The following is a 27,628-nucleotide window of genomic DNA, read 5'->3' on the forward strand; positions in this document are numbered from 1 at the left end:
ATCCGATGGGGCAGAGGGATGACGGCAAGGAGGGGAGAGATGGCCAGGCTGGCAGGGGATTCAGGAACCAGGAGATGTATGGACACAGAAAGGGATCAGGATTTTCTTAACGGCTTCATTCCACAGGGTAATGAATGCAGGTGATCACTGATCGGAGGTTCTGGTATGGCCATCGGAAGGGAGAAGCCCCATAAAAAAATCTTCTGCTGGGGTTTTTCCTCAAACTTCCTCTGAAACGGCTCCATTCAGCAGAGCTCGGGACCAGGACAGTGGCCTCTAGCTGGCGGAAGGGGTCACAGGACAAGCAACTTCCTGCCCCACTCCCCAGGGGCTCCAGACCCCAGGAATGGGTCCCACTGAAGGATCTGAGGCAACTTGGCCTGGTGGCACAAAGTGGGGGGAACCTGCTTGGGCAGGGTGGTGGCTGGGTACTTTTGGTGGGGAGTGGGCTCTGTGTGGCCTCATGGGGCAGAACCCAGTCTGAGGAGAAGTGTTCCCGAGTCAGACGGTGGCCACGGAGCCCCCTTCTCTTCTTCACGAATACTTCCTTAGGACCTGTGCACTGCCAGGTTTTGAAAGACTTTGGAGAGTTGGATTAAACACAGGGGCTCCTCTGCCAGTGGGAACGGCCACATCCTGATGTGTGTGACTGAGCTACTGGCCAGTGGCTGGGTGACAAGAGTTGGGGGCTAGGCCTGGGCCTGCCTGTTCTCCCAAGTGCCTATAGAACCCAGCGCTGGATCCCCAGCTTTGGCACTGCTGATCCTAGGGGCTGGATCAATTTCTGTGCTGGGGCCGTTCTGGGCCCTGTGGGGTACTGAGCAGCGTCCCTGGGCTCACCTGCCAGAGGCCAGCGGCGTGTGACAGCCAGAAATGTTTCCAGAGCCGACTGCATTGCTGAAAAGCACTGCTATCTACAGACGGAGGCAAAAGGGGTAAAGGGGTTTGCAGGGTTGGGTGGTCAAGGGCTCTGCAGGCCCTTCATCCTATTGTGAGGACCCCCATGTGCACAATAGGCCTGAGGAGTCCTGGGAGGAAGAAAACTGTCTTTCTAGGTTTAAACTTTTTTTTTTTTTAATTTTTATTTATTTATGATAGTCACAGAGAGAGAGAGAGAGAGAGGCGCAGAGACACAGGCAGAGGGAGAAGCAGGCTCCATGCACCGGGAGCCCGATGTGGGATTCGATCCCGGGTCTCCAGGATCGCGCCCTGGGCCAAAGGCAGGCGCCAAACCGCTGCGCCACCCAGGGATCCCCCTTTCTAGGTTTAATCTCTGTTTTCCCCTAAGTTCAGCCTTGGAACGTTTTTTTTTTTTTTTTTTTTTTTTATTTAGAGTAAAGCCCATGGACTCTTGAAGTTCTGCTCTGGGATCGGCAGGCAACAGGTCCATTTCCTCCTTTCCTACAAGGCTCACGAGACCCTGCAGGGTGCCATCTGAGCTGAGGACAGGCCCAGGCCCTCCCCCTGCTCCAAACTAAAATAAACCCCGAGAGCAAGCCCGCCTGCCTAACTATGAGCAGATGGTGAAGTGATGCCGGAGCCTGTGTGGGCTCCTTCCCCAGGGAACAGGCCTCTTTCTGTGCTGGGGCCTTTGCAGCATCCAGGTTTGCAGAGGCCCCCCAGCAATGTGCACACACATCCCAAAGACCCACAGCAGTCCCCCTTCTGAACTCGGGACAAGTCTCTGTGGGATTTCTAAGGAAACAGTCAGGGCTAGTGTCCTGGGGACCAAAAGAGGGAAAGTCTTCAGGATGTGAGGGCCCACCAGCCTCATGCAGCCTGGGCTTTGGGGGGGGGGGGGCAGTGACCTCATGCGTCTGGTATGCGGTTTCAGCACACTGCGACTTTTCAAAGCCAGTCTAAAAATATCCGGTTGCTGCTATTATATGTCCAGGAGGAGGAAATGCTGGCCTGGCGCTCACAGCCAGGGGAGCTATTATGTAGCTGCTCCTGGGGCTGGATGGGTACATGCATGGCCTCGGAGAACATGAGAGCACAAGGGAGGATGGTGTGCCCAGTGATCATGTGGGGCCAGGGGTGGACAGGAGGAGGAAGCGGGATCCAGGCGCCAGCCATGATGCGATGTAATCTGGCATTGGAGCTGCAGAGGCCACATGTTAATGCTGTCTTCCCACTAGGCCAGAAAACCCACAGCACTGGCAAAATGCAATGAGAGAGGCCTTTACTTTCTTGGAAACACTTTTCTCTTCTTATATAACATAAAGTACACATTTCTGACATAGGTTGCCCAATTTGAAAAAAAAAAATCATGATAGAAGAGAAAAAAAAACAACCATAAAGAGACAACTCTAGTTCAAACTTCTCCAGGCAAGGTTTCTAGATAAAACTAAACGAAGAAACAACACACCTGCTCTTCCTCTGATGGGGCAGATGATGCATGGCCCCCCCATTCTGCCAAGGATGACAAGAGCTGGGGGACCTCGAACTTTCTTCCAACTGTCCTTGTCTTTGAGGCTTTTCTTTTGGGAAATTCAAAAAGTTCTCTCAATTTAGAGAAATTGAGGTTGAGCATCTTACTTGGCCAGAAATTTTAGAAGATGCATTTTCTGTCTCAACAGGATGCCTCTGATCTTGGCTGAAATGCACAGTAAACATTTTAGGAAAAATGGTGGTAGCATCATCACAGAATGACCAGGTGTGATGGGGCTTCTGACTTGCTTTTTGTTTTTGTTTTTTGTTTTTTTGTTTTTTTTTAATTTGTTTTTTTGCTTCTACTCCTCTGAGAGACAGGAGTGTTATTCCCATTTCATATGGGGAAACTGAGGCACAGAGAAGCCCACTGACTTCCTTAAAGTCTGACAGCAGGCAAGCAGTTGATATGACTCTGCGTCTGAACCCAGTGTCCTTGCTCCCAGCCCTTCTCCATGCATTGGCTCCTCAGTCCCCACTGCCTGGGCTCCTTCTTCAGACCTGTTCTCAGTGCCTGGACTCAGGCAAGTGGGCCTGGGATCTTTCGGGGTGCCTGCCCTGGCTCAGGCTGTTCACCTTGGGCCCGGCGACCAGGCAGATAGATGGACTACTCCTGCGCCCTTTCTGAGCTCACATTGGCTGTCTTGTGCATCCCCCACAAAAACCAAACAAGCCTTGATGGACTGCATCAGGCAAACTGTTTTGCTTTCAGATTTCAGACCCTGAAAGCCCCACGGGATGGGCTCACAAAGGCAAATGCACTTGCCTAACTCTCAAGTTGACAGGTGAGCCCCAAGTTGGGATTCCCCTATGGAGAAGTGCCCCAGCCTCACCGCCCCAGATGGCTGTCCTTCCAGCCAGGCTGAAGTGGTGGCCTAATCCAAGATAATTCCGTTGCCCCCAGATTTACCTGTGGCTATCCTTTCTCAGAAGGAGGTTCTGGTCATTCTAATGGCTCTGTCTTGTTTGCAGGTTCAGCCTTCTCTGTTTTCCTGACCTCATAGCCATAGGGACCCCACTTCCCAAGCGTTTGTGAGGCTTTGGTGCATGTGGTCTTATTCACTCAATCATTTGGCCATTGTCCATCTATCTGTCCATCCATCCATCCATCCACTTGACAACAATTTACTTTTTGGCTGCTGTGTGCCTGGCACTGTTGTAGCCTCAGAGAGCCCCCTGCATGGTGGGACTCTGAAGGGGAGGCCCTGCATCCCAGGGGATCTCCTTGGCCATGGATCGAGTGTCACCACCACTAGGAGCCCTCCAGTTGGCCCAAGCAGGGTAGGTTGCCCACCATCTTCTGGGGCCTTGATGCTGCCCCTTCCTCTGCAATGCCACCTCTGGGTGAAACCTCTGCCCCTGCCTCAGACCACATACCACATACCAGATGGGACTTCTAGATCACTCACGTCCAAGCCCAGACTGGGTATATGGAGATGGGGGAGTGACTGGTGTTGCAGGGACGGGCTGCCATTGGAAAAAGAACATTAGTATAAATTAGGCAGCAATGGAGCTTAAAGATGGGGCCAAATGGTTGTTGGCCAAGCATTGCAAGGCCAATGGTTGCTGGCCTACAGGAGCTGGCTCATTCTAGTCATGGGAGGTGGTGGGGAGAACACGACACTGGGAGCAACTGAAGTTGGCATCAGCATGCTGGAACCAGCCTGATTTTTCTCCAGAGTATTCTCCACGTTTCAAGGATACTTTCCTATGTGAAACAGCACTTGGTCTGTACCCACAAACAGGCTATGCCCATGGGTAACACAGGTGACAGACAGGGCAGGAGGCATCCTGAGAAGTGTCTCATGGGCCTGATGGGAACACAGAAGCTCCCCAGCCAGGGTCTCTGCCCATGTGGTCCAGGGACCAAGGTGCCGGGACGGTCTGCTTTGTCCTGTGTTGAGCAAACAGCCCTGGGGCCTCCACTCAAACCTGGGGCTTTCCTGTGGTGGAAATGCTAGAAAAATAACCCTGCATGGGGTGGAGGGCTGCTTCTAGCAAGGAGCCCTGGAAACCGGCTGTCTGCAGGGGATTCCAGTGGGTCCTGGTGACCTGCAGGAGGGCCGACCAAGGCAGATGTGTTCAGTGCTCCTGGGTTTCAGATTCCTCTCCTGTAAAATGAGGGAGAGAACTTCTGGCTTCCCAGGTTGTTTAAAGATGAAGTGAGACCATGGGAGCCAGGGGCTGGTCAGCTTGTCCCGTGAAGAACCACATAATAAATATTTGGGGTTTTGTCAAAATGACTCGATTCTGCCTTCGGAGCCTGAAGCAGGGACAGAAAATCTGTACGTGAACGGAACCTGGCTGTGTGGGAGACACCCTTCTGACACCTGGTGGGGTAGGGCAGGCTTGGGCTCTGGGCTCTACCGAGGTTGGCCAATTACAGCCCGCAACCTGTTTCTGTAGGGTCCACGGGTTAAGAATGGTTTTTACATTTTTAAACTCTCGAAAAAAGAAAACTTGAAAGAATATTTCACAACACACGCATTGAATATGCAATTCAACCTTCGTGAATTCAGTTCACAAATAAAGTTCTGCGTGGTGTATACCCACCTCTATTTATGTGTTGTCTCTGCTTGCTCTCAGACTACAGCAGCAGAGCTGAAAATACCGACCCCGGGGTCCTTTACAGGACAAGCGTGCTGTCACCATTCTAGGGGCTCCCAGTTACACGTGTAGGAGGAGACTCTGACACTCAGACATAGGGTGGGTGAACAGAAGAGGGTGTGTCATCTGGACTGGCTGGTCTCCCAGGGCACAGCGGGGACCCAGAGAAGCAGGACCTCAAAGCACAGAGGAGAGGGCTGGATGGGCCAGCAAGGTCGCAGAAGGTGGGGAAGTGAAAAGTATAGCTAAAGTGCTTTCCAGAGAACTGCCACACAGGAAGCAGTGGACAGGGTGGTCAGTTCTAGGGAGGGAAGATGGCAGGTGAGGACAAGGATGATGATGGGAAGGGGGTGGTGATGAGAGGAGGTGGCTGTAGGGTGGCAGACAGGACCCTCCTACTACCCACCTCCACTGGAAGCCTGCTCAGGAGGGAAGACAGATTCAGTTGGCCTGTGGGTGTGGGGCAGGAAGTGGAGGGGTCGTATCCAACCTCAGAGCTCCCAATTCTTAGATGAGGAAGTGGAGGCTTTCCAGGGCCCTGCTAACACCTGGCCTCTGCCTGGATTCTGTTTGCTTCCTGTTGCCCATGGGGCTTAGGGGCACCCAGCAGGGTCTCAACAGCCAGTTGTTAGATGGACAGGTAAATGGACAGCAGGCATCTGTAGAGAGCCAAGTGATGATGGGATGGGATGCTTACCCTATCTCCATGCCCCCAGTTTATAACGGGCTCTATCACTCTAACTGGACTGACACCAATGATTAGCCACAGACTCAGACAGAAACACTGAAAACCAGCAAGGTTTCAGTCCTGGGACCTGAACAGGCTCTTTGAAACGGACTGATTCTTCCCAAGAGCCAAAGTTTCAAGCAAACTGTGCTGGGGCGTGGGGCGTGGGATCGGGGAATCTTTAAAAAAAAAAAAAAAGGGGGAAGATGAAAAAGAAACCAAGTATGAAACAACTTATTGTATCTGATATTTCACTAAATTTTTGTTTAGGTTATAATGAAACCATGTGCCAGATCACAGAGAGTAGAGAACAGATCAAGCTTTGATGGGGGAAGGCCTTACTTGGTTCTCACTGCATCAAAAATATTTGAGGAATTTATCAAGATCCCCAAGGGCTAATCTTATCCATTTTGACAGCCAACTCATTCTCTTTGGGATTTACTTGGTTCTTTTTCTCAGGTTTTTGAGCTGAGAAATTAATTCATCCACTTTCATTCATTCATATTTATGAATACAAAGTGCTTATGCCTACGAATTGTCCTCTTGGTACTGCTTTACATAGTTCTTTTCTTTTTAAGATTTTATTTATTAAAAAAAAAAGATTTTATTTATTTATTCATGAGAGACACAGAGAGAGAGGCAGAGACAGGCAGAGGGAGAAGTGGGCTCCACGCAGGGAGCCAGATGTGGGACTTGATCCCAGGTCTCCAGGATCACGCTCTGGGCTGAAGGCAGCACTAAACCGCTGAGCCACCCAGGCTGCCCATGCTTTACATAGTCCTATGGATTCTCATAACATACAGTTTTGGTCACTGATGTTTAGAAAATCTGTAATTGGGATCCCTGGGTGGTGCAGCGATTTAGCGCCTGCCTTTGGCCCAGGGCGCGATCCTGGAGACCCGGGATCGAATCCCACGTCAGGCTCCCGGCATGGAGCCTGCTTCTCCCTTTGCCTATGTCTCTGCCTCTCTCTCTCTCTCTCTCTCTCTGTGACTATCATAAATAAATTAAAAAAAAAAAATCTGTAATTTTGGTTTACAGATAGCCCTTCATCCAAGAATTGTTTATCGGAGATTTACATTTTCTTCTTGAAAGATAATTTCCATACAGAAGGGTCTTTAAAAAAATTAATTTCAGGGATCCCTGGGTGGCTCAGCAGTTTGGCGCCTGTCTTTGGCCCAGGGCACGATCCTGGAGTCCCAGGATCGAGTTCTGCGTCAGGCCCCGGCATGGAGCCCGCTTCTCCCTCTGCCTGTGTCTCCGCCTCTCTCTCTCTCTCTCTCTCTCATGACTAAATAAATAAGTAAATAAATAAATAAATCTTTAAAAAAATTAATTTCTAGTTTCATTGAATTAAGAGTGTTGGTTGTAATAGTTCTACTTTTGGAAGTTCTAGATGCTTTCCCCATGACCTGATAGAGGAAATGAGTCTTATGAATGCTCCATGAATACTTAAGATTTAGTTTTACATCAAAGTGAAGGGTTTATGATATGGCCATAGATCTGTCTCAACACACAGATTTGGACATATTACACGCTTGCCAATTTGCTGTCTACTCAACCAGCCTTGTGGTACATGTTTATGTCTGTTTCTCCCAGTATCTTCTATAATTTCCACTTTGTAAAGGCAGCAGCTGTGCTGTTTGGTGCATGCATATTGCCAACTACTATACCTTAAGTGTAAATTAATGCTTTTGGTATTATGATAAATCATCTTTGTCACATGCAGCACTCAGAGCTCTGATCTCTGCCTTCGCTGTGTCCACGGGACAGGCAGGTCTGTTTGCTCTTGTTTCTATCTGCCCGCCACACCTGGGCCCGTCTTTTCATCTTTAGCTCCCTGGCCTGCTCTGGTTTAAGTGTGTCTTGTTCATAAAGCACAGGGTCGAACTCAGCTTGCTTCACAAAGCTGATTGCACCCGTTTACATTTAGCAGTGCGACAGTCTCATTCTGAAGCTCAGGCTGACATCATTAGCTCTCTTCCTCACCTGCTGCTTGTGGGTGTGACTGAGTGACGGGAGTCAGAGCAATTCTCCGGGTCACTTGATGACTTCCTGAAATCCTGCACCTTTTGCAAGACTTTTCAGCCACACTATGCAACTGATTTGCGTGGTGTTTACGTGGCAGGATGCCCCTGGGAGACAGCACGCTCCAGGGCTGCTGAGCTGAGAGGACAGTGTGAGGAGGGGACTCATTCTGTAAGTGGGCAGTTCATTATGGAAAGTTTCACCTTGGGGGGACGACTGCCTCCCCACCCAATTCCCAAACTGCATGGACTCTGGTGCCAGTGATGAGAATAGCAAGGGCTTTTGGTACTTTCTATGCAGTGAAATCAAGCATCTGCATGCACGAGGAAATGTGAACTCCCAGGGGTGGGATGGAGGGTCTCCAGAACATTTCTCTCCACTCTTATGCAGACACTATAGACTCTCTCCACATCCCTGGGGAAGGGGTTGCCTTTGAGCCCAACCCCCCCATGCCTAGGGTGGACAAACCTGTAATCTTGAGGCTCCCTGCTTACAGTAGCAGAGAACCAGTCAGAGTTACCAAGACTTCAGTGCCCACTTCCCCCACACCAGGTCACCACAACCATGCCACTCTGGTGGGTTGGAGAGAGGGAGAGAGAGGGTTGAGACCCCAAATATGAGCTGTAGGGGCTTGTCAAAGATACAGAATCTTGGGCCCCATCCCAGATCTGCAGAATTTCTGGAAAGGCCAAGGAATCTAAATTCTTAAACCAGGGGGTTCTTCTGATTCAAGGAAGGATGAGAACTGTGGCTTTAGGGTTTGTTTTAAGATTGAAGTATGTCTAGTGGAGGTGTGTGAGGTCCAAGTCTAATTTGCCAGGATCTTACCTGCCTGAGATTTACTGTGAACATCTTGTCAAGGTGGTGGAACTTATTTAAGCCCCAAGGTCTGCAAACTATGCCCTACAGGCCAAATCTAGGTGGTGGGAACTTATTTAAGCCCCAAGGTCTGCAAACTATGCCCTACAGGCCAAATCTGGCTGTCTTTTTATGAAAAATATAAACTTTCCATTTTAGAATAGTTTTAGATTTACCAAAAGTTACAAGACTATTTCAGCAAACTCCTGTGTACCTCATATTCAGTTTCCCCTATTTTTTTTAAAAAAGATTTATTTATTTATTCCAGAGACAGACAAAGAGAAAGAGTGGGGGAGGAGCAGAAAGAGAGGTAGAGGCACAAGCAGACTCTGCGCTGAGCATGACTCTGTGGGGCTCAATCTGAGGACCCTGAGATCACAACATAAGCCGAAACCAAGAGTCAGACACTTAACAAATGAGCCGAGCCACCCAGGTGCCCCAGTTTCCCCTATTAACATTACCTTTGACACAACGAACAAACCGATACTGATTGATAAGTTATTAGTAACTAGGTCCACATTTTATTCGGATGTCCTCAGTTTTTCCCCAATGTCCCTTTTCTGTTCCAGGATCCCATCCAGGATCCTCTATCACACTCAGTCATCCTGTCTCCTTGGCGTCTCCACAACAAGTTTCTCAGACTTTCCTTGTTTTCGAAACCTGGACAGTTGTGAGGAGGACTGGTTGGGTACTTTGCAGAAGGTTCTTCCATTTGGGTTTGTCTGATGCTTCTCCCTCACTACTTGTTTTTGTAAACAGTTTTACTGGCACATGGATCTACCCATTCATTTATGTATTATCTGTGTCTGCTTTTGCTTTAGGAGGGCAAGGTAAAGTAGTTGAGACACAGACTGCATGGTCCAAAAATCTGGAAATGTTGACTATGGGGCCCCTGGTAGAATCAGCTTGCAGAACTGTCTATCAAGGCAGGGCAGTGGCCTAATCCAGAATACATTCTCCGGAGTGGCCAGTGCCAACCCACTCTGGCCAATTTTACCATCACTCAGCATCTGGAGTTTTAGCAATTATCATCATGAATGTTAAAAGTGGGCTTCTATGGGGCACCTGAGTGGCTTAGTGGTTGAGCATCTGCCTTTGGCTCAGAGCATGATCCAGAGGTCCAGGATCGAATCTCACACTGGGCTCCCTGTGGGGAGCCTGCTTCTCCCTCTGCCAGTGTCTCTGCCTCTCTCATGAGTAAATAAATACAATCTCAAAAAAACCAAAGTGGGCTTCTATGGATGGAAAAGTAGGCTGGATAAAAATCTTTTTGAGAAATTTGTCTCCCTTCTTTGAGAAAGTCCAACTAAGGATCCTGTGACCTGTTCTTTAGGGATGGGGCTCAGGGAGATGGGGACACTCAGGTGTACATGAAGCCACCAAAGAGGCCATAGCCAACCAAACTCCAGGCTCTAGGAGGTCTGGGCTCCTGTCTGCTGAGAGATTGTGTCTGTAGAATTTGGTCTGGGACTTGTACTCATTATAACCCTCGCTGCTCTAGTTACTGATGGTGGCAAGATGCAAGGCCTATAGGAGGGAATCAGAGAGGGCAATGTGGCAGGTCTCTGTGGGCAGGGTTCCACATATGTACAGACCACTCTGCATTCCCTTCCTTCCTCCCTCCCTCCCTCCCTCCCTTTCTTCCTTCCTTCCTTCCTTCCTTCCTTCCTTCCTTCCTTCCTTCCTTCCTTCCTTCCTTCCTTTCCTTCTTTCCTTCCTTCCTTCCCTCCCTCCCTCCCTCCTTCCTTCTTTAAAGATTTTATTTATTTATTCATGAGACACAGAGAGAGAGAGAGGCAGAGACACAGGCAGAGGGAGAAGCAGGCTCCACGCAGGGAGCCCGATATGGGACTCGATCCCAGGTCTCCAGTATCACACCCTGGGCTGCAGGCGGCGCTAAACTGCTGTGCCACCGGGGCTGCCCCTCTGCATTTCTTTCTTTTTTTTTTCCCTCTGCATTATCTCACTGTAAAGTTCATGTAACACAAAATTCACCATGTTAACCCTTCTAATGTGCAGTTCAGTGGCATTTGGTATGTTCCCCATGTTGTGTAACTGTTGCCTCCATCTAGTTTCAGAACATTTCATCACCCCATGAGCAGTCATTCCCCTCCCTCAGCCCTGGCAATTGCTAATCTTTCTGTCTCTATGGACTTGCCTGTTTGGGACATGGACGGGATCACAGATTATGTGGCCTTTTGTGTCTGGCTTTTTTCACCCAGCATGGTGTTTTCCTGGTTAGTCCACATTACAGCATGTGTCAGTGATGAATTCCTTTTTGTACTGAGTAATCTCCAATGTATCCACTCTGCCTTGAAAAGGGGCAGTATGGGCAGCCCTGGTGGCTCAGCAGTTTAGCGCCGCCTTCAGCCCAGGGCGTGACCCTGGAGACCAGGAATCGAGTCCCGCATGAGGCTCCTTGCGAGGAGCCAGCTTCTTCCTCTGCCTGTGTCTCTGCCTCTCTTTCTCTCTGTGTCTCTCATGAATAAATAAATAAAATCTTTAAAAAGGAGGGGGGGGAACGTAGTAGCAACATCCTGACCTGCCTTGGTGGGTCACTCAATCTTCATTGGGGCCTGGGGAAATCATGACTGATGCTGACCCACGTCCAGGAGGACCACTGGATCTGAAGGCCCCAGCACTCAGGGAGGTCAAGTGCTCCAGCCACCTTTTTCAGGTGGGCACAATCTTCCCTTTGACTTTCCATCACAGGCCTGCTTCTAGCCTTTGCTTCTCCTGAAGCTCCCTCCCTGGCATCTCCCATCTTCTTTATGGGCCCAACTCTGGAATGGATGTGGAAGCTTGCCCATGCACCAGAGAGCTGTCCTTGGCTCCCCACAAGGCTTCCTCCCCACCTTGGGGTCACTGTGACCTCATCTCAGCACACATTTACTCCTTGCTCTTCCAGAGCTGACACTCAGCGCTGCTGAACTAGACCTGCTTACTATTACAAACAAGTGGCCCTTGAACACCAAATGGCCCCTCAGAGCCTCAGGATGTCGGGTGGCAGCAGCCACACTGTGCTGGTTCTGCGGCATGACTCTGCTGGCCACATGACATTCTGGACCTTTGATTCTCCCAGAAGGCCCTGGGGGTGGGACTTAGCTAGATTACCAGGGGCAAGAGCATTCTAGATGGAAGGTAGCACATGCAAAGGTCTTGGGGTTAGAGATCAGGAGGCAGAACAGAGAGGTAGACTTGCTACAGGTCACACAGCATGTGTGTGCAAGCTGAGCTGGCTGCCTGGTCCTGCTCCTGTTGTCTCGGCAAGGGCAGCTCCAGGCCCTGAAGTTTCACAAGTGGTCAATTCTGGTGGAAGGGGACACAGTTACATGGTGAAATGCAAGGACTGGTCCAGCCACTTTGGCACAACTGAAGATGTTCCCTCAGTGGACATGTGTGTCCTTGTCATCTCTCTTCCCTGCTGCTTACCATCTAATCAACGTTTGCAACCCTGACAAGCAGCTCTGTCCAGGTGATGGTCCAGAGCCCCAAGCTAGATTTTTAACTGCATATTTGGGAGGCTTCAGAACTACAGCAGATTGCTTGGCCTTGGCACTGCTGGCATTTTGGCGCTAGATCCTTTTTTGTGGAGGGGGCTGTCCTGTGCACTGGGGGATGCTGAGCAGCATCCCTGGCTTCTACTCATTAGATGTCAGTTTGTAGATGTGGTCAAACGTGCCCTCAGGGTAGAATCACCCCGGCTGAGAACAGAGCCTTAAACTGTATTAAAAAATCAGCTGCCCTGGAGACCTCTGTGCAGAGAAGGCTAAATGAACTCTGTACATTCTCAAGGGTTATTTACCTTATGGGGGTGATATCACATAGCATCCCCTAAGGGTCCACCTCATGGAGGACTCTGGGCCTGGCCTTGGGAGTTGGATGTGGCCAGCTGGTGGCTGACTGACACAGAGGAAATTTGAGAGGGCAGGCAGCTTCCCAGTGACACTGGGGATGGAGCACCGAGTCCCTCCATCCTGAATAATTGCTAGGAAACAAATTGGCTGCCAGGTTGTGTGGTTGCTCCTGGTCCAGCTGTGTTCCTGCCCCAAATAGCAAGGTGGATACAGAGGACAGATGGGCAGACATTCCCCAACCCTCTCTAGTCCTGGTGCAACGGTATCCAGAACTTTCAGAAAGGGCGGTGGCTGTGGTAGGGGTGTCCCAGGCCTGAGCTATGCTTTGCCTTTTAATCAACTTTTCCTGTAAGTTCCAAGGAGGCCTTTCTGGGTGCTTAAAATACACCCCATAATTTCACTTTTCTCTTAGACACAGCATTCCCAAAAATATAAGTTCCCCTTTTGTCTAAAATACCCTCAGTGTCAGGACTCTGCACTTTTTTTATGCTGCACACCAGAAAGAGAGCCCCAGGTCTGCAGGGCACAGAAGGGGCAGAGAGCGCCAGTGAACCCTACCTTCCAGACAGCCACCCCTTCCCTGGCACTTCCCCTGATACCCATGGCCATAGGGCACTCCTATGCTCTCTGTACCTCCCCCAGACACCCTCTCTTCTTTCTGCAGCCCCTCCCACTTTGTAGCTGGGCTGAGTCTCCTGACTGTCTAATACTCTCTTCCCTGTCTCTGATCTAAGTGGCTCCTGGTAGCTGCTCCTCATTTTCTGTGTCTTGGGACATCCTCGTAGTGACGTGGGAATACCCATACCTGGTGGTTTGCATTAAGCCCTGGGGCTGGGAACACCGCCAGACCCCGCCCTGGGCAGCAAGAAATTCGTCCTCATGCTCCTCTCTCTGGCTGAGTCATCCCCCAGCTGTGAGTCCCACTGAGTCTGCCTGGACACATATCTGACACTTCAGATTCTAGTAAGCTTCCTCCAGTGGTGCCTTAGCATGAGGTGCACACTTCCAGCCTGGCCCCATCAGCTCTAGCACCTTTATGCTGCTTCCCTGAGCATCTCCTGGAGGATGCAGGGATTGCTGGTGCTGGTGGCCCAGGTGGCACTGGGGCCTCACTCTGTGTTCTCATCCCACTACAACCCTGGCAGATGGTGTTGCCCTCCAGGCAGGGTGCAGGAGGTCTCAGCATCCAGGGTATGGTTGGAAACCCTCTGAGGGCCCTGTATGAAGATACAAGGCTGGGCAGAGGCTCCCTAGCACCCTGCCACCCTCAGCCAGAGCTCAGACATGCTGGCTATAAAAACACTCCCAGGGGTGCCTGGGTGGCTCAGCTGACTGGCTTTCTGCCTTTGGCTCAGGTCATGATCTTGGGGTCCTGAGACTGAGCCCCACGTAGGGCTTCCTGCTCAGTGGGGAGTTTGCTTCTCCCTCTACCTCTCCTCTCTGATCATACGCACATGTCTCTCTTAAATAAATAAATAAAATCTGAAAAACAAACAAACAAACAAACAAAAAACCCAAATCACTCCCAGTTGCCCATGGGGGACAGAGTGGGTGAGCAGGACAGCAAGAAGCCCTCACAGAGCCCCACGGAAGAGCTGGCCCTGCTGAACTTTCTGGAACATCTTCATCCTAGTCCTCCTTTCCTGACCCCTCCAAACCACTGTAAGATTCTAGGATTCTGACTCCAATTTGGATGTGTGGGGTTTTTATCCCCCCACACCAAGCTCTCCTCCAACACCAGGTGGGTGTCCTACGATTCAACTCAATTCTGACACTATCTCCCAAGATAGTACCAGATCGCACAGGTTAAGAGCTCAGTTCCACAAAGGCTGCACAGTCCCTGCTTTAGATGCCAACTGAAAGGTTGTTATCCATGCGAAATGGTTATCAGTCAGAGCTTCCTACAATCCCGTCTTTGGGTTTGATTAATTTGCAAGAGCGATTCACAGAACTTGGGAAACCAGTTTACTCACTCCATTTCTGGCTTCTTGTCAAAGGCTATATAGCTCAGGAATAGCCAGATGGAGGAGATGGATAGGGCAGGGTATGTGGGTAGCTCCATGCTCTCTCGGAGTACGCCACCCTCCCAGCACCTCCACATGCTCAGCAGCGCAGAAGCTTGCTCACCGGACTCCCTCCTTTTGTGTTCCTATGGAGGCCTCATAACATAGGCATGGCTGATTACATCATTGGCCATTGGTGACTGATTTCAACCTTTGGTTCCCCAGAGGTCAGGGGCATGGGGCTGAAACTTCCAACCCTTTAATCACATGGTGGGTTCCCCTGGCAACCAGCCCCCATCCTTAGGTGTGTTCCAAAAATCATCATCATTAATATAATGCAGTATAACAACTCCATTATTCTCATCAGTTAGGAAATTCTAAGAGTTTTAGGGTTCTGTGCCAGGAACAGAAGTTAAACCAAATACATATTTCTTATTATAAATCACAATACCACAGACTCCACTGTGGGTAGATGTTTATGAACACATGTATCTATCTACACCTGGCATAGATACAAAATGTAGAAAGATTTCAGTTGGCAATAGCAGTCTCTGGAATGAGGGTGGGAATCTGGTTTCCTATATCTAAGTATGGGGAGCTGAGCAAAAGGTGAGAAGAGAGCATGAAGAAAGTTAATTGTGGAAAGTTCCAGAATGTTCTATGTGAATGTACAGGTATGAGAAGTCAGCTAACCGTTCCTATAAACGGTCAGGTGATAAAGGGCCTCTGTTGCAAAGGCTCTGTTCAGCCTTTGTGAAAGGCAGGGTGGAGCGCCTGGGTGGCTCAGTCGGTTGGATGTCTGCCTTCAGTTCAGGTCATGATCACAGGGTCCTGGGAATCAAGTCCTGCATCCGGCTTCTGGCTCAGTGGGGAGTCTCCTTCTCCCTCTGCCCTTCCCCCCTACTTGTGATCTCTCTCTCTGTCTCTCACTTTCTCTCAAATAAATATATATAAAGTCTTTAAAAAAAAATGGAAACGCAGGGTGAAAGCCACCACAGAAGATACGTAAATGAAGGGGCATGGCTTTGTGTCAATGAAACTTTATTTATAGAAACAGGCCATGGTAGATTTAACCTGTGGGCTGTAGTTTGCCAAATCCCTGGTATGTACAAAAAGAAATTATACTTCAAATAAGGAAAAAGATACTTAAAAAAAAAAAACCCAAAACATAAAATACCCACAGCATTATATGAAAAAAGCAAAGAAAAGCATCAGGGTAGAACCAAAAGTAATAATAAAATGTGTCATGACATTGCCGAAGTGGGGCAGATAACCATGTGTGCTCCCCAGCAGCAAAAACCACAACGGTGGCCCTGGTGTGCTTCCTGTCAGGGAGCCACTTAAAGGAGACATGAGTCAAACCATGGCCAAACCACCTGCGTTGTGTTCAGAAAGTCACACCAGGCAAACGGGTGGAGGGATGACAAGATTCCAGCGCTTAGGAAGCAGCACTAACTGCATCAGGAACCCACTCGCACGCTCTAAGTTCCTCTGCAAGAACACCTGCAGGAAGCAAGTAAACTCGGCTCTGGGGGGACTTCGAGTTGGGCAACTGCATTTTTTGGTTATCGACAAGCAGCTCTTAAAATGTCATTTTGAGATATTGCTCAAAGTCCGCCTGGAAGGCCAAACCCAAGTGTGCTGGGGCGGCAATAAACACGTAAGGGGATTTCTGGTCTTGGGGTGGGGTGGGGGCCGTGACCGTTTGCCTGGCTCTGACTGCCGGCAGGGCAAGAAGCAGCATGGGCCTCCTCTTTCTGGGAGGAGAAAGTCAGCCCGAGATTGCATCCCTGCCTGCCAGCCACCCTGGGTGTCCGTGCTGAACATAGCTGGGTTGATGTGGAAGTACAATGGCATAATGTTACCAAAAAAACAAACAAAAAACCCTCTGAAGCTATTTAGGCACAAAGCATCTGTAATACTGAAGTTGTTCCTTGCAGGCAGGCAACCTAAAGCTTATTCTCAATGGGGGTGATTCTGCCTCACGTGGTGCTGCCTGGCCACGGTATGGGTTGTCCTGATTTGGGGTACGGGCTGCTACTGGCTTGGGGTGGGTCAAGGCCAGGGATACTGCTCAACATCCTACAGTGGACAGGATGGCCCTTACTACAGAGGGTGATCCAGCCTGCGTCGGTGGCCCTCATCTCTACGTTTCTGCCTGCAAGGTCTGAAGCCTACCCCTCACAGGCCTTATTCACACACTTGCTCCCTGTGTGATTTGCTGTGTCCTGTCCCCCTTTTGTTCCATCATCTGACTTCAGCTCCTCCCTTCCTTCAGGCTGCTCTGCCAATCCGGGGCCCTTCAAACTACTCCCCCAGATATGCTGGGGAGGCCACACTGGGGACAGAAGCAGCCAGAGATTTGAGTCCTTGCTCTATGCAGCCACCCGAGGGGGGCCTGTCTCCCTCATGGGCTCTCAGTAGCTTGGCCTCCAGCACCTTCTCTCCCATTCCTGCACCACCAAATCTCCCTATGATGCCCATCTGCCCAGGATTCTATCCCTGGCTCTCCTTTTCCCTCCCCTGTTGATGGCTGGCTGACCCACTGATGTTCACATCAGTGACCTTCCAGCCACTCGGCCTCAAGGATGGCCCAGAATAGCTCAAGTCCTGACTGTTAGCTAGGGTGTGGGGGATGCTTTTCGGGAGCTCTAAGTCTCTCCCATGCCACCCCCAACCTCCACCCCAAGCTGCACGCCCACTCCAGGTCACCCCTAACTCAGGAGTGTCTGGTGACTCCAGCCTGAGGCCCAGGACAGCCTGTGCAGCCAGACTCAGCCCTGGACTTGTCTGGTCAGCCTATGTCTCTCGTGTGTCCCATGCTGCTGCTCTAGACCCTCTCAGGCCCCACCCCTTATGAGCTGCCAACCTTCCCCTCAACAGACTAAAGGAACAAGCACTTAGGACTCTTGCTTCAAAACACCTCTGCATTCATGTAGAGCAGATGCAACTCGGCTTTTGGGGTCCTCAGATCTGGGGAATGGATAGATATTGGATAAAGACTCCTGGCCCAAACACTTCTGCTGTGAACGCTCTGGCTCTCCTTCGTGGGAGGGTGACACCAGCCACTGTCCTCCTTCCTCCCCATCCTGAGCCTCCTCCCTGCTGCATGGTCCATGCCCTGAAGTGGACCCCTGGAGGCCTGTCCTTGGCTACCTTTCCCTCTCTCAACCCTCGTGCCTCCTAGCAAGCCTAATTTCCCTCCTTGGCTAACTACACAACAGGCAGGGAGGAGGGCCCAGCCAGGAGGCAACCACCAGTTGGCCACCTGCTTCTGGCCCCTCTGCCTGTGTAGCCTGCTAGGTCACATGACTGGACAACCTCTCAGGACCAACATGCCCTGGGGTCAAGGGGGTCTTTGTGCTGCCTCTGCTGAGCTCCCCCCTACCCCCCTCCATGACAGCAGTCCGCATCAGCAGCCAGAAGTAGCTCCAGGTGGCACTGTGCAGCCGCCTCTGACCTTGTCCCACTCAGACACCTTGGCGTGGGTAGGAGCCTAACAGCATATGCAAATGCTCCCACCGGCTTCTGGAGGCCCTGCTCCTGAGCACCAGCATGCTAGCCTGTTAGCAGGTGCAGCAGGCACACACAGGTGGGTGACAAGACAGACCAACCTAGGTGTGTCTACTGGCCCCACCCTGCCCTTGACACACCCAGGAGGGCCCATACATCCGAAGTGGGTTGCTGGCCAGACTTTGCTTCCCTATCGGCATGGCTCAGGCAACCCTGAGAATCTCCAGTGGAATCAACTCCGCATGTGCCCATTGTCTCCATTCTCTTGTCACTGATGAGGGGCAGGAAGGCACCAAGGGGGGCAGGAAAGCACTGGCCTGGCCAGGGCAGGGAGGGGGCCATGGCTTGGGAGAAAACCCAACTGCAGACTTGGCCATACAAAGGAACCAAGTCCTGGGACAACTGGTGAAGAGAAACAAAGTGCAGTCTTACACACAGGATGGAATATTACTCAACCATAGAAAGGAATGAAGCTGTGATTCATGCTACAACGTGTGTGAACCTCAAAAACATTGTGCTGAGAGAGAGAAGCCAGGCACAAAAGGCCACACAGCATAGGATCTCACTGACATCAAGTGTCCAGAATGGGCAAATCCACAGACACAGCAAGCAGACTGGGGATTGCCAGGGGCTGGGGGGAGGGGAGCAGAGAGCAACTGCCCATGGTATTTCTTCCTTAGGGGATGGGAACATTCTGGAACTAGACAGAAGTAAGGGTTGTACACCATTGTGAATCCACTGAATACTACTGAATTGTATACTTCAAATGGGTGGATTATATCTCAAAAAAAGCCCTTCTATAGAAATTTGAAGTACAGAGGCAAACCACTGCTTCTGGAACCTTAATCACCCTGGCCAAGTGGTTTCACTTGGCCAGGCAGAGGCTGGCTGATTCATGCAGTTGTGGGAATGAAGGATATGGCCTGGGCAGGTGTTCCTGAGAATAAAGGCAAAGTGGATAATGGCATGTAGTTCTGGGTGGAGGGGGGCTGGGAGCTGTCTAGGGTCACACGAGACTGGATTTGTTGTTCCTAGGGGCCTGGTGCTCGGGACTGAGGTTGGCATAGATGCCAGGCCCAGGATTGGCTCCTTCTGGACCTCTAGAGGCAGTCAGGGGCAGCAGCAAGCTCCAGGATTCCTCTTGGTCCCCTATCTCGCTATCCCAGGTCACTCGCCTCTTGTAGGTGTGTGGCAGGTGGCTCAGGGTGTCACAGTCTCTCAGCCTCCTGTCTCTGCACAGGCCAGGCCATGGTGGCTATGCAAAGGTCCAGAACCCTAGCACACAGCAGCCTTTGGCTGCTTGGGAAAATGGCCTGGCCAGCAAGCATCCTCGTTTCATTTCTGCTTTCGAAATTAAAACCCTGTGCGCATCAGCAATTGCTGATGGCAACTGTCGCAGTTCAGGAAAGAGAACCCCAACCTTGAGGCCCACACTATCAGCCCTGATACTGAGGTCTGCGGGCCCCCAGAGAGGAGGCATGCTCTGTGGCCAGCCCCGATGCCTCGGTCACTGCATCTAGAGTCACCAGGTTCTCTGAGGGCCTCCGGGATGGGCAGTGGACCCTAGCACACAGGAGGGAGGACCCCAGGCCGCTCACTGCCCTGGGGAGCCTGCCTTGTGCACCTTCAGTGTTCTGTTACTAAAACAACAGTCTCGAATAAACCTCACGTGTCTAAAGGCAGTCTGGAGGCCAGGCTGCAGGATGGCAGAGCAGGGCTGAGTAACATCATGAGAAGCGGTGACAATAAGTGACAGTAACAGTTAACTGTAGGGGCAGGCAGATCAGCTGATTGGAACTAGCTTCCACAGTGCCCCCTTCCTGTTTTTTGGTCAGAATTGCACAGCGAGGCTGCAACCCACAAGGAAGGGGGGGGGCAGCCTGGCGACACCCAAACCTCAAAACAATTCAACTTCTCCTTTCAGGGAACTGAGAAAAAGTCCCAAAGGCTAACAAGATATGTCGATCTTTGGCCTCCTGTGGCCCTAGCCAAGGTAAGGGAGGAAATCTCTTTTCTTTACTTTTTTTTTTTTTTTAAAGATTTTATTTATTTATTCATGAGAGACACAGAGAGAGGCAGACATAGGCAGAGGGAGAAGCAGGCTCCCTGTGGGGAGCCGGATATGGGACTTGATCCCAGGACCCCAGGATCATGACCTGAGCCAAAGGCAGGTGCTCAACCGCTGAGCCACCCAGGTGCCCTTTTTTTTTTTTTTTAGGGAAGAAATCTTTCATGAAGATGTACAGAGGTACCATGAACTCAGGCTCAGACCCAGGCCAGGTTCCCACCATGGTCCAGCCACAGCTGCCTGTAGTGTGGCCTGGGGAACCTGGGTTGTAGTAGGTCGACTTGTGTCCCTTCAAAAGATATGCCCAAGTCCTGATCCTTGGAACCTGTGAACGAGATCTCATTTGGAAATCAGGTTTCTGTGGATGCAATTAATATAAGGATCCTGAGGTGAGATCATCCTGGATTTACAGTGGGCCCTAAATCCTGTGACAAATGTCCTTAGATGAGGAAGGAAACTAGACACACAGAGACACAAAGCGAAGAGGCCCATGTGCAGGTAGAGGCAGAGATCGGAGAGATGCTACCACAAGCCGAGGAACACCGAAGGGCTGTCGGTGGCCACCAGAAGCCAGGAGAGGGGCCTGGGACAGATGCTCCCTTAGAGCCTCCAGAAGGAACCTACCCTGCCCACAACCTGATTTCAGACTTCTGCCCTCTGGGACTGTGACAGAATCAATTCCTGTTTGTTTTAAGCACGCCCCCACCCCCCTGCCCTTGTTTGTGGTCCTTTATGACGGCAGCCCCAGGACACTTGCACACTAGCATGCCTCTTTGGGACCCTCTTCCCTTGTCTTTAAAACGGGCAGAGATGTTGTAAGGATGTTGACGGATCTGTACCCGAAGGCACAATAACAAATTATTCTGGTTATTAGAAAGTGACTCTTGGCTTAGCTCAGAAATGGCTGGAATTTGGTGCAAAATTTCTACACGGTCATCGCTGGAAAGAGGACTTGGTCTCATGAGATCCAGAGCTATGACTCTAAGACAGTGGTTCTCACCTGGGGAATAATCTACCCCCAGGGAACACTTAGTGATACCTGGGGACATTTTTGGTTGTCACATCTGGGGGGAGGTGATGCTACTGGCATGTGGTGGGTGGAGGCCAGGACTCAGGACCATGCAGTCCATGGGGTGGCTCCACCAGGAAATGGCCTGGGCCCAGACACCAGTGGGGGCTCTGGCTGAGCAGCCCAGCTCTAAAATAAAAGTCTCCTCCCTTTCCAAGCGGTTGCCCCAGGAAGCACGTTTATGGCCATGACGTGGATTTGGCTCTAGCCTGCTTTGGAAGCCAGCGTGGGCACCGCCCTCCAGCAGCTCCTCACTGCTGGGGAAATCTGGCCTTGCCAGCTCACACCACGGAGCTAGAGGGAGGCAGCCAGGCGGGGTTTGAGGCATCTGACTCACGAGGTGCAGACACTAGGCAAGAAGGGTGACTAATGGCCCTCGAAGAATGTGCCAGAATCCCTTGGGGCAGCTTCAGCGGAGGAGCTCCCAGGACAACTACTGAGCAGGGGCAGCCCTCAGGGAAGAAGGCATCGATGCCGCCAGCTCTCACTCAACAGAGGCTTGCTGAGGGTTGACTTGCCACCAAAAACTGTCCACATTCTGACGCCTATGAACGTGGCCTTATTTGGAAATGGGGTCTTCGCTGATGTAGTTAGTTAGGATGAGGTCATCCTGGATAGGGTGGGCCCTAAACCCAGTGATTGATATCTTTATAAGAGAAGGCCATGTGACCAGAGGCAGAGATTGGAATGATGGGGCAGAGCCAAGGAATGCTAGAGCCTCTGGAAGCTAGAAGAAGAGGTGAGGAAGGATCCTCCCCCAGAGCCTTCAGAGGGACCATGGCCCTGTTGACACCCTGAACTGACCTCTCTGACAGAATAGGTTTCTGTTGTTTGAAGCCACTCTGTGGTAATTTGTTACGGGAACCATCAGACCTCATCCCGGTGCCATGGATGGTCCTTAGCCAGAAAAGGAAACAGCACCATGGTGCCAAACCTGCCTCTGCACCGTGCTGTGATCGGACATCTGGGCTCAGAGTCCACATGAAGCATGGGCATAGCTACCTGGTTTGGTGGGGGGCAAAAGCTCCACTTGGCAAAACACCTGATTTGGTAAAGGCCGGATCTGCCCTCTTGTTCACTTACTTAACTTCTGCCGTCACTGCCGGCCTGCTCCATCTCATCTGGGACTGTAGTGCTTTGGCCTGGAGCACCTGCCACGGCCTCTGATTGGTGCTTCAAGGCAGCTTCATTGAGGCTACTTCTAGAGCTGGGACGGAGTTGGATCACCCTATGGACATCATCTGTAGCTCCCATATCACACAAAACTCAGAGCTCACAAGGTCCCAAGTGATCTGCCATCACTTCCTTATCACCTCGCTGTCCCCACTGCCTCTTGTTCTGGCCGTTGCTTACTCTGCTCTGGCCCCATTTGGAGGCCTCCAGGCCCCCCACCTTTCTTCTAACACTCCAGGCACAGCCTAGCCTCCCAGGCTCTCCATTGGCTGTGCCCTCCTTCTAGACACTGCATGGTCCTCCTGACCTCTTCTGGGCCCAGCTCAGCAACACCTCTCACCTCCTGCTCCCTTCAACTTTCTTCCTTGGGCATGCCTGCTGTTTTTATTGGCACTGAGCTTGCATTTGAGGCCTGGTGTTTATTTTGCTGCCTGCCTCCTCGTCCCTGGGGCAACTGCTCTGCCAGAGCAGGCCTTTGTGAGATTTGGGCCACCACAGAGCGCGGGGCCCAGGATGGTGCCTGGCACATGGTAGCTGTGCACACGGAATATTTGCAGAAGTAACAGGTGATCAAAACCAAGGAGGCAAGACATGTAGGTACACAACATTAAAGAGGAAAACACACTCTGTGGCTGATTACTCTGAAGTTTTTTAAACGTTTGTACAAAAAAAAGAAAAAAAGGACGACTATATGTATATAGGAGAAATAGGCTGGCTATACATGGTGGCACAGGGCCAGACTGCACAACCCCAATTAATTTCTTGCTGATGATCTCACAGATCATCAGAGAGAAAGAGGAACTGAAATGTACTCAGCAGGCATAGCCTAGATAGGCTTTCAGTGAATTTGCATGACAGCAAGGTAGCTGTGTCAGGCCTTCACCTTGGAGGTGGGGATAGGTCTCCTCACTGCCCCATGGAAGGGATGGTCTGGGGTCCTGTGGATGGACAGATGCAGCACACCCAGATGATGCAGTGTTACCCAGCAATCTGAAAAAATGAGCTCTCATGCCACTAAGGAACTTAAATGTACATTTACTAAGTGAATGAAGCTGGTCCAAAAAGGCTATAGCCAGGATGAATCCAACTCTATGCCATTCGGGAAAAGACAAAACTATGGAGCCGGTCAAATGATGCGTGGCTGCCAGGGCTCCAGGGAGGGAGGAAGAGGAGGTACCCAGGACTTGAGGACAGTGTCATTACTCTGTATGACAGCATAATGGTACATTTGTGACACTGCGCCTTTGTCCAGACCCACAGAATATACAACATCCAGGGTGAATCCCAGTGTAAATCATGGACTTCAGTTAATAATGTGTCAATAATGGCTTCGATTGTAACAAATGTACCACACTAATTGTTGATGCAAGACGTTCATATTGGAGAAAGTATGGGGAGTTGGGAGTGGGAGGGAACTCTCTGTATTGTCTACTCCATATCTCTATACATCTAAAATATTCTAAGAAATAATAGTGACTTATATTATTATATTTAATAAAACTCAACTATTTAGAAATATTTAATTATCCCTAAATTCTAATTAGAAGAAAAAAAAGAGTGGAGCCCTGGACTCCAAACCCATAGGCACCAATTCCCCAGGCCCCTGCATCATCCTAGCCCTCACCAGGTGATGACAATTAGACCATGTTCTGAGACGTGGATGTATCTGGTCCCATGCCCCCAAGAGTAAGGGATGCTGTGTGGTCACCATCAGGGCCCCTGCATCCAGAAGGCTCAGCCACGGTGATGCATTGATGGCTTCTGTGGAGTTTGGCTGATGGAGACACTGGACAGAGGGTGGAGAGCACCTCCTCCCCCACTGCCTTTATGGTGATGCTAGGAGGCCCCCTCCCTCAGCATCACTGCTGCTTAGCCCCCAGGGCTACACTCTGCTTTGCTGGCTCCCTTCTGTACTACAGGCTCCACTGCTCAGTTTGGACTCACCACTCTCCTTTCTCGGAATTGGGAGTATAGATTGCTGTCCTCCTAGACATTAAGAGTGTATTAATCAGGCCTTTTTCTCCCCCTATATTCTTATGCTTTGATATAGGGGGACCTGGCTGACCTTGAAAGGACTGCCCCTCCCAGGGCTACCTACCTAATCACTGGGAGCAAAGAACTCGCCTATGAGTGTGCCTTGCACATGCAAGCAAACCAACCATTCCAGAGCCCACAGCCCCACCACTTCTGTTATCAGGCTCTCACACTCTGGGCCACTAACTCCTGCCCTGATCACCCCAGGGCCAGGTACCAGTCAACCAGCGCAGCCCCTATGTCCCAGATCCCCAGAATTATTTGATCTAGCCAATCCTAAGCCTGCACACACTGGTTTCCCCATTCCTTCCCACGAGAACCACAACAGAGACTCTGCCCACCTTTTCTCTAGTCTACCTGCCTCCACGCTAGCCCTGGTGCTTCCCAAGCATGGCCCTGTGTAGCTTGCTGAGCACCCCCGAGCCTCCTGCTGTTTCTAGAAAACTGTGAGTATAACCAACTATCTCGAGGGCAGAGGTGTCTCTATACCTGAACAAGAATAAAACCCACACATTAAGGCAGAGGGCCCCTCCCGCCGGCGGCCTGGCTCACCTCCAGCACGGGGCCAGCGCCCAGGATGGTCCTCTCAACGCCGCTGGCATAGCCCTTCTGGCTCAGGGCGGTGAGGCAGTGGATCAGGAAGTTGGTGCTCTGTGTCTTGCCTGAGCCACTCTCGCCTGAGATCACAATACACTGGTTGACACGCTTTCGGAGCATGGCATAGTAGGCCACGTCGGCAAGCGCGAACACGTGCGGCTCCAGCTTGCCCAGCTGCTGATTCTCATACATCTTCACGTACTTGGGGTTGTAGATGGGGAGAAACTTGAAGGGATTGACGGCCACCAGGATGCTCCCCGCGTACGTGTAGATCTTCTGTTGCAGGAAGCGGTGCTTGAGGTTCTTCAAGAGGTTCCCCTCAGTCAGCTCAGGGAGGTTGCAGAGATCATCAAAATCCGCCTCCTGTCGGGGCAGGAGGCCGCGCTCCACCAGACGCCGGGTGGCTGTGGCCTGGGACACCAGCTGCATGTGCACGTACTTGATGGTGCCATCGGCGTTGCGCTCCTGCAGCAGGAAGTAGTAGCCGTCCTCCTGCGGGTGCTCGTCCTGCGCCCGCCGTGGCCACAACAGCACGCGGTGCACAGGGGAGTCGTTGGCATCCAGCACCCACTCCTCCCCACCTGTCTCCTTCACCTCCACCAGCACATAGCACTTGGTGCCATCCAGCTGCAGGCTGGCGATGGCATCCTGGATGACATCGGAAGTGGTGCTGTCCTTGGTGGCGGTCACACGGCATGAGGCCCGGCTCTGGCTGGTGGCCAGCTGCGGGTAGATGTGCAGGTGGTAGGCTGCCTGCCCCCCGCGGCCGGAGCTGCCTGCCTCGTTCACACTCATCCTGCCGGTAGCCTGGCCTCAGCATGCCTCCCGGGCTCGGGGCGCGCGTCCTGGAGCTGGAAGGGAGGGGGTGACACAGTCAGAGTGGTGGTAGTGGTAGTGATGGTGGGGAGGAGACACTGACACCACCCCTCGGCCAGAAGGAAATCCCCTGCCCCTAACAGAGCTCTCTCCAAAAGCCAGAAGGGCAAAAGAGCCTCCATCTGTCCTTAAATGTGACCAAACCTAAGGTTTGTGACTGTTGCAGAGTGACTTCACCAGATCTCCTTCCCCTCCCAAGATCAGACTCTTCCCCTGGAATGTGCTCCTTCCCAGCCCCAGTTCCTGCTCCCCCCCTACCTGCCAGTCAGCCTCTTAGGCTTGCAAGTCCAATGGCCATGACCATCTCTTGGTTAAGCCCTTCCCAACCCACATCCTTCCTGGCCTCCCCTCTCTGACAAAACCTCCCCCAGTGGCTCCCCAAGCTCCCTTTTGGGCCTTGGTTATGTCCCCAAAACACACAAGGGGCAGCAGGAGGTATGTTGGGTTGAGCAAGATTGAACCTGCCCTGAAACTCAGGGATTCTGAAACTCCATGGAAGACTAAAGGAGAGCCCCCCAAAACTCATTTGGGAGAGTTGTTCAGAGTGCATTTGCTTCTAGAACCCACATTTCAGTCTAATCATGACAAGACCATCAGACAGACCCAGATCAGGGGCATCCTGCTGTACACCTGGCCACTCTTCCCTGAGACTGCCAAGGTCTTCTTCTTCTTCCTTTTTTTTAAAATTTTATTTATTAATTCATGAGAGACAGAGAGAGAGGCAGAGACACAGGCAGAGGGAGAAGCAGGCTCCCTGAAGAGAGCCTGATACAGGACTTGATCTGATCCCAGGACCCCAGGATCATGACCTAAGCCGAAGGCAGATGCTCTACCACTGAGCCACCCAGGTGTCCTGAGACTGCCAAGGTCTTAAACAACACAGACAGACTGAGGAACCATCCAGACAGGAGACTGAAAAGGCATGGTGACTAAATACAATGGGGCTCCTTGGACAGAATCTCGACCAGAGAGAGGTCATGAATGGAAGAACTGGTGACATCCACATAACATCAGGAGATTGATTCACAGCAGTGTACCAATGTCCATCTTTTAGTTGTACAAACATGGTCCTATAACGTAAGATGTTTGTAAGATAACGTAAGATTTGGGGAAGCCAGGGGCATCTGAATGGCTCAGTGGTTGGGATTGAGTTCCGCATTGGGCTCCCTGCAGGGAGTCTGCTTCTCTCTCTCTCTCGTTCTCACTCTCTCTCTCTCTCTGTCTCTTATGAGTAAATAAATAAAAGCTTAAAAAAATAAAGGATTTGAGGAAGCTACGGTAAGGGTACAGGAGACTCTATGCTGTCTTTACAATTTTTCTGTAGATCTAAAATGACTCTGAAATAAAAAGTTTATTTGAAAAAAAAATGCATTTGCTTCTTAAGACATTGCAGGAAAAAGAGAAAATGAAGCCAATGCTGCCAGCAGTTCATTTTGTGTCTTGGAGTAAGAGACACAAACGCAGTGTGGGTCCTGTATGGGCTCAGTGGGTGCCACCTAAGCACAGCTGAGGATACAAAGATGAACCAGACTTTGGTTCAAAGCCGAGCGGGAGTAGCTGATATGCAAACAAATGTGAAAGTGTATCAACCACGTAAATGAAGAAGTTATTCCCCTTGAGAGCCACAGAATGCTTTAGGAGAGTGGCCAACATCTAAGAGGAGTTCTGAAGGGTGAAGAGAAGTTCGTTCAACAGGAAGGTAAAAGGTAGGAAAAGGGTACATAAGGCCCACTCCTTGTTTTTGTAAATAAAGTTTTATTGGTGTGTAGCCCATTCATTTACATATCA

At 51.0% G+C, this 27,628-nt stretch overlaps 1 protein-coding gene across 7 annotated transcripts in view; it reads right to left on the minus strand.

The window, feature by feature from the left end:
- MYO9B (myosin IXB) overlaps window positions 1–27,628 on the minus strand; it is an 89,084-nt gene that overhangs the window by 44,372 nt on the left and 17,084 nt on the right. For all 7 annotated transcript variants that reach the window (XM_077859494.1, XM_077859495.1, XM_077859496.1 and 4 more), the window contains exon 2: window positions 24,920–25,815. In XM_077859494.1, coding sequence (XP_077715620.1) covers window positions 24,920–25,759 — 840 coding nt within the window. In that variant the 5' untranslated portion in view covers window positions 25,760–25,815. The remainder of the gene's footprint in view (window positions 1–24,919; window positions 25,816–27,628) is intronic.

The sequence above is a fragment of the Canis aureus genome, chromosome 19 (genome assembly GCF_053574225.1).
Source record: "Canis aureus isolate CA01 chromosome 19, VMU_Caureus_v.1.0, whole genome shotgun sequence".
NCBI classification, from domain to species: Eukaryota; Metazoa; Chordata; class Mammalia; order Carnivora; family Canidae; genus Canis; species Canis aureus.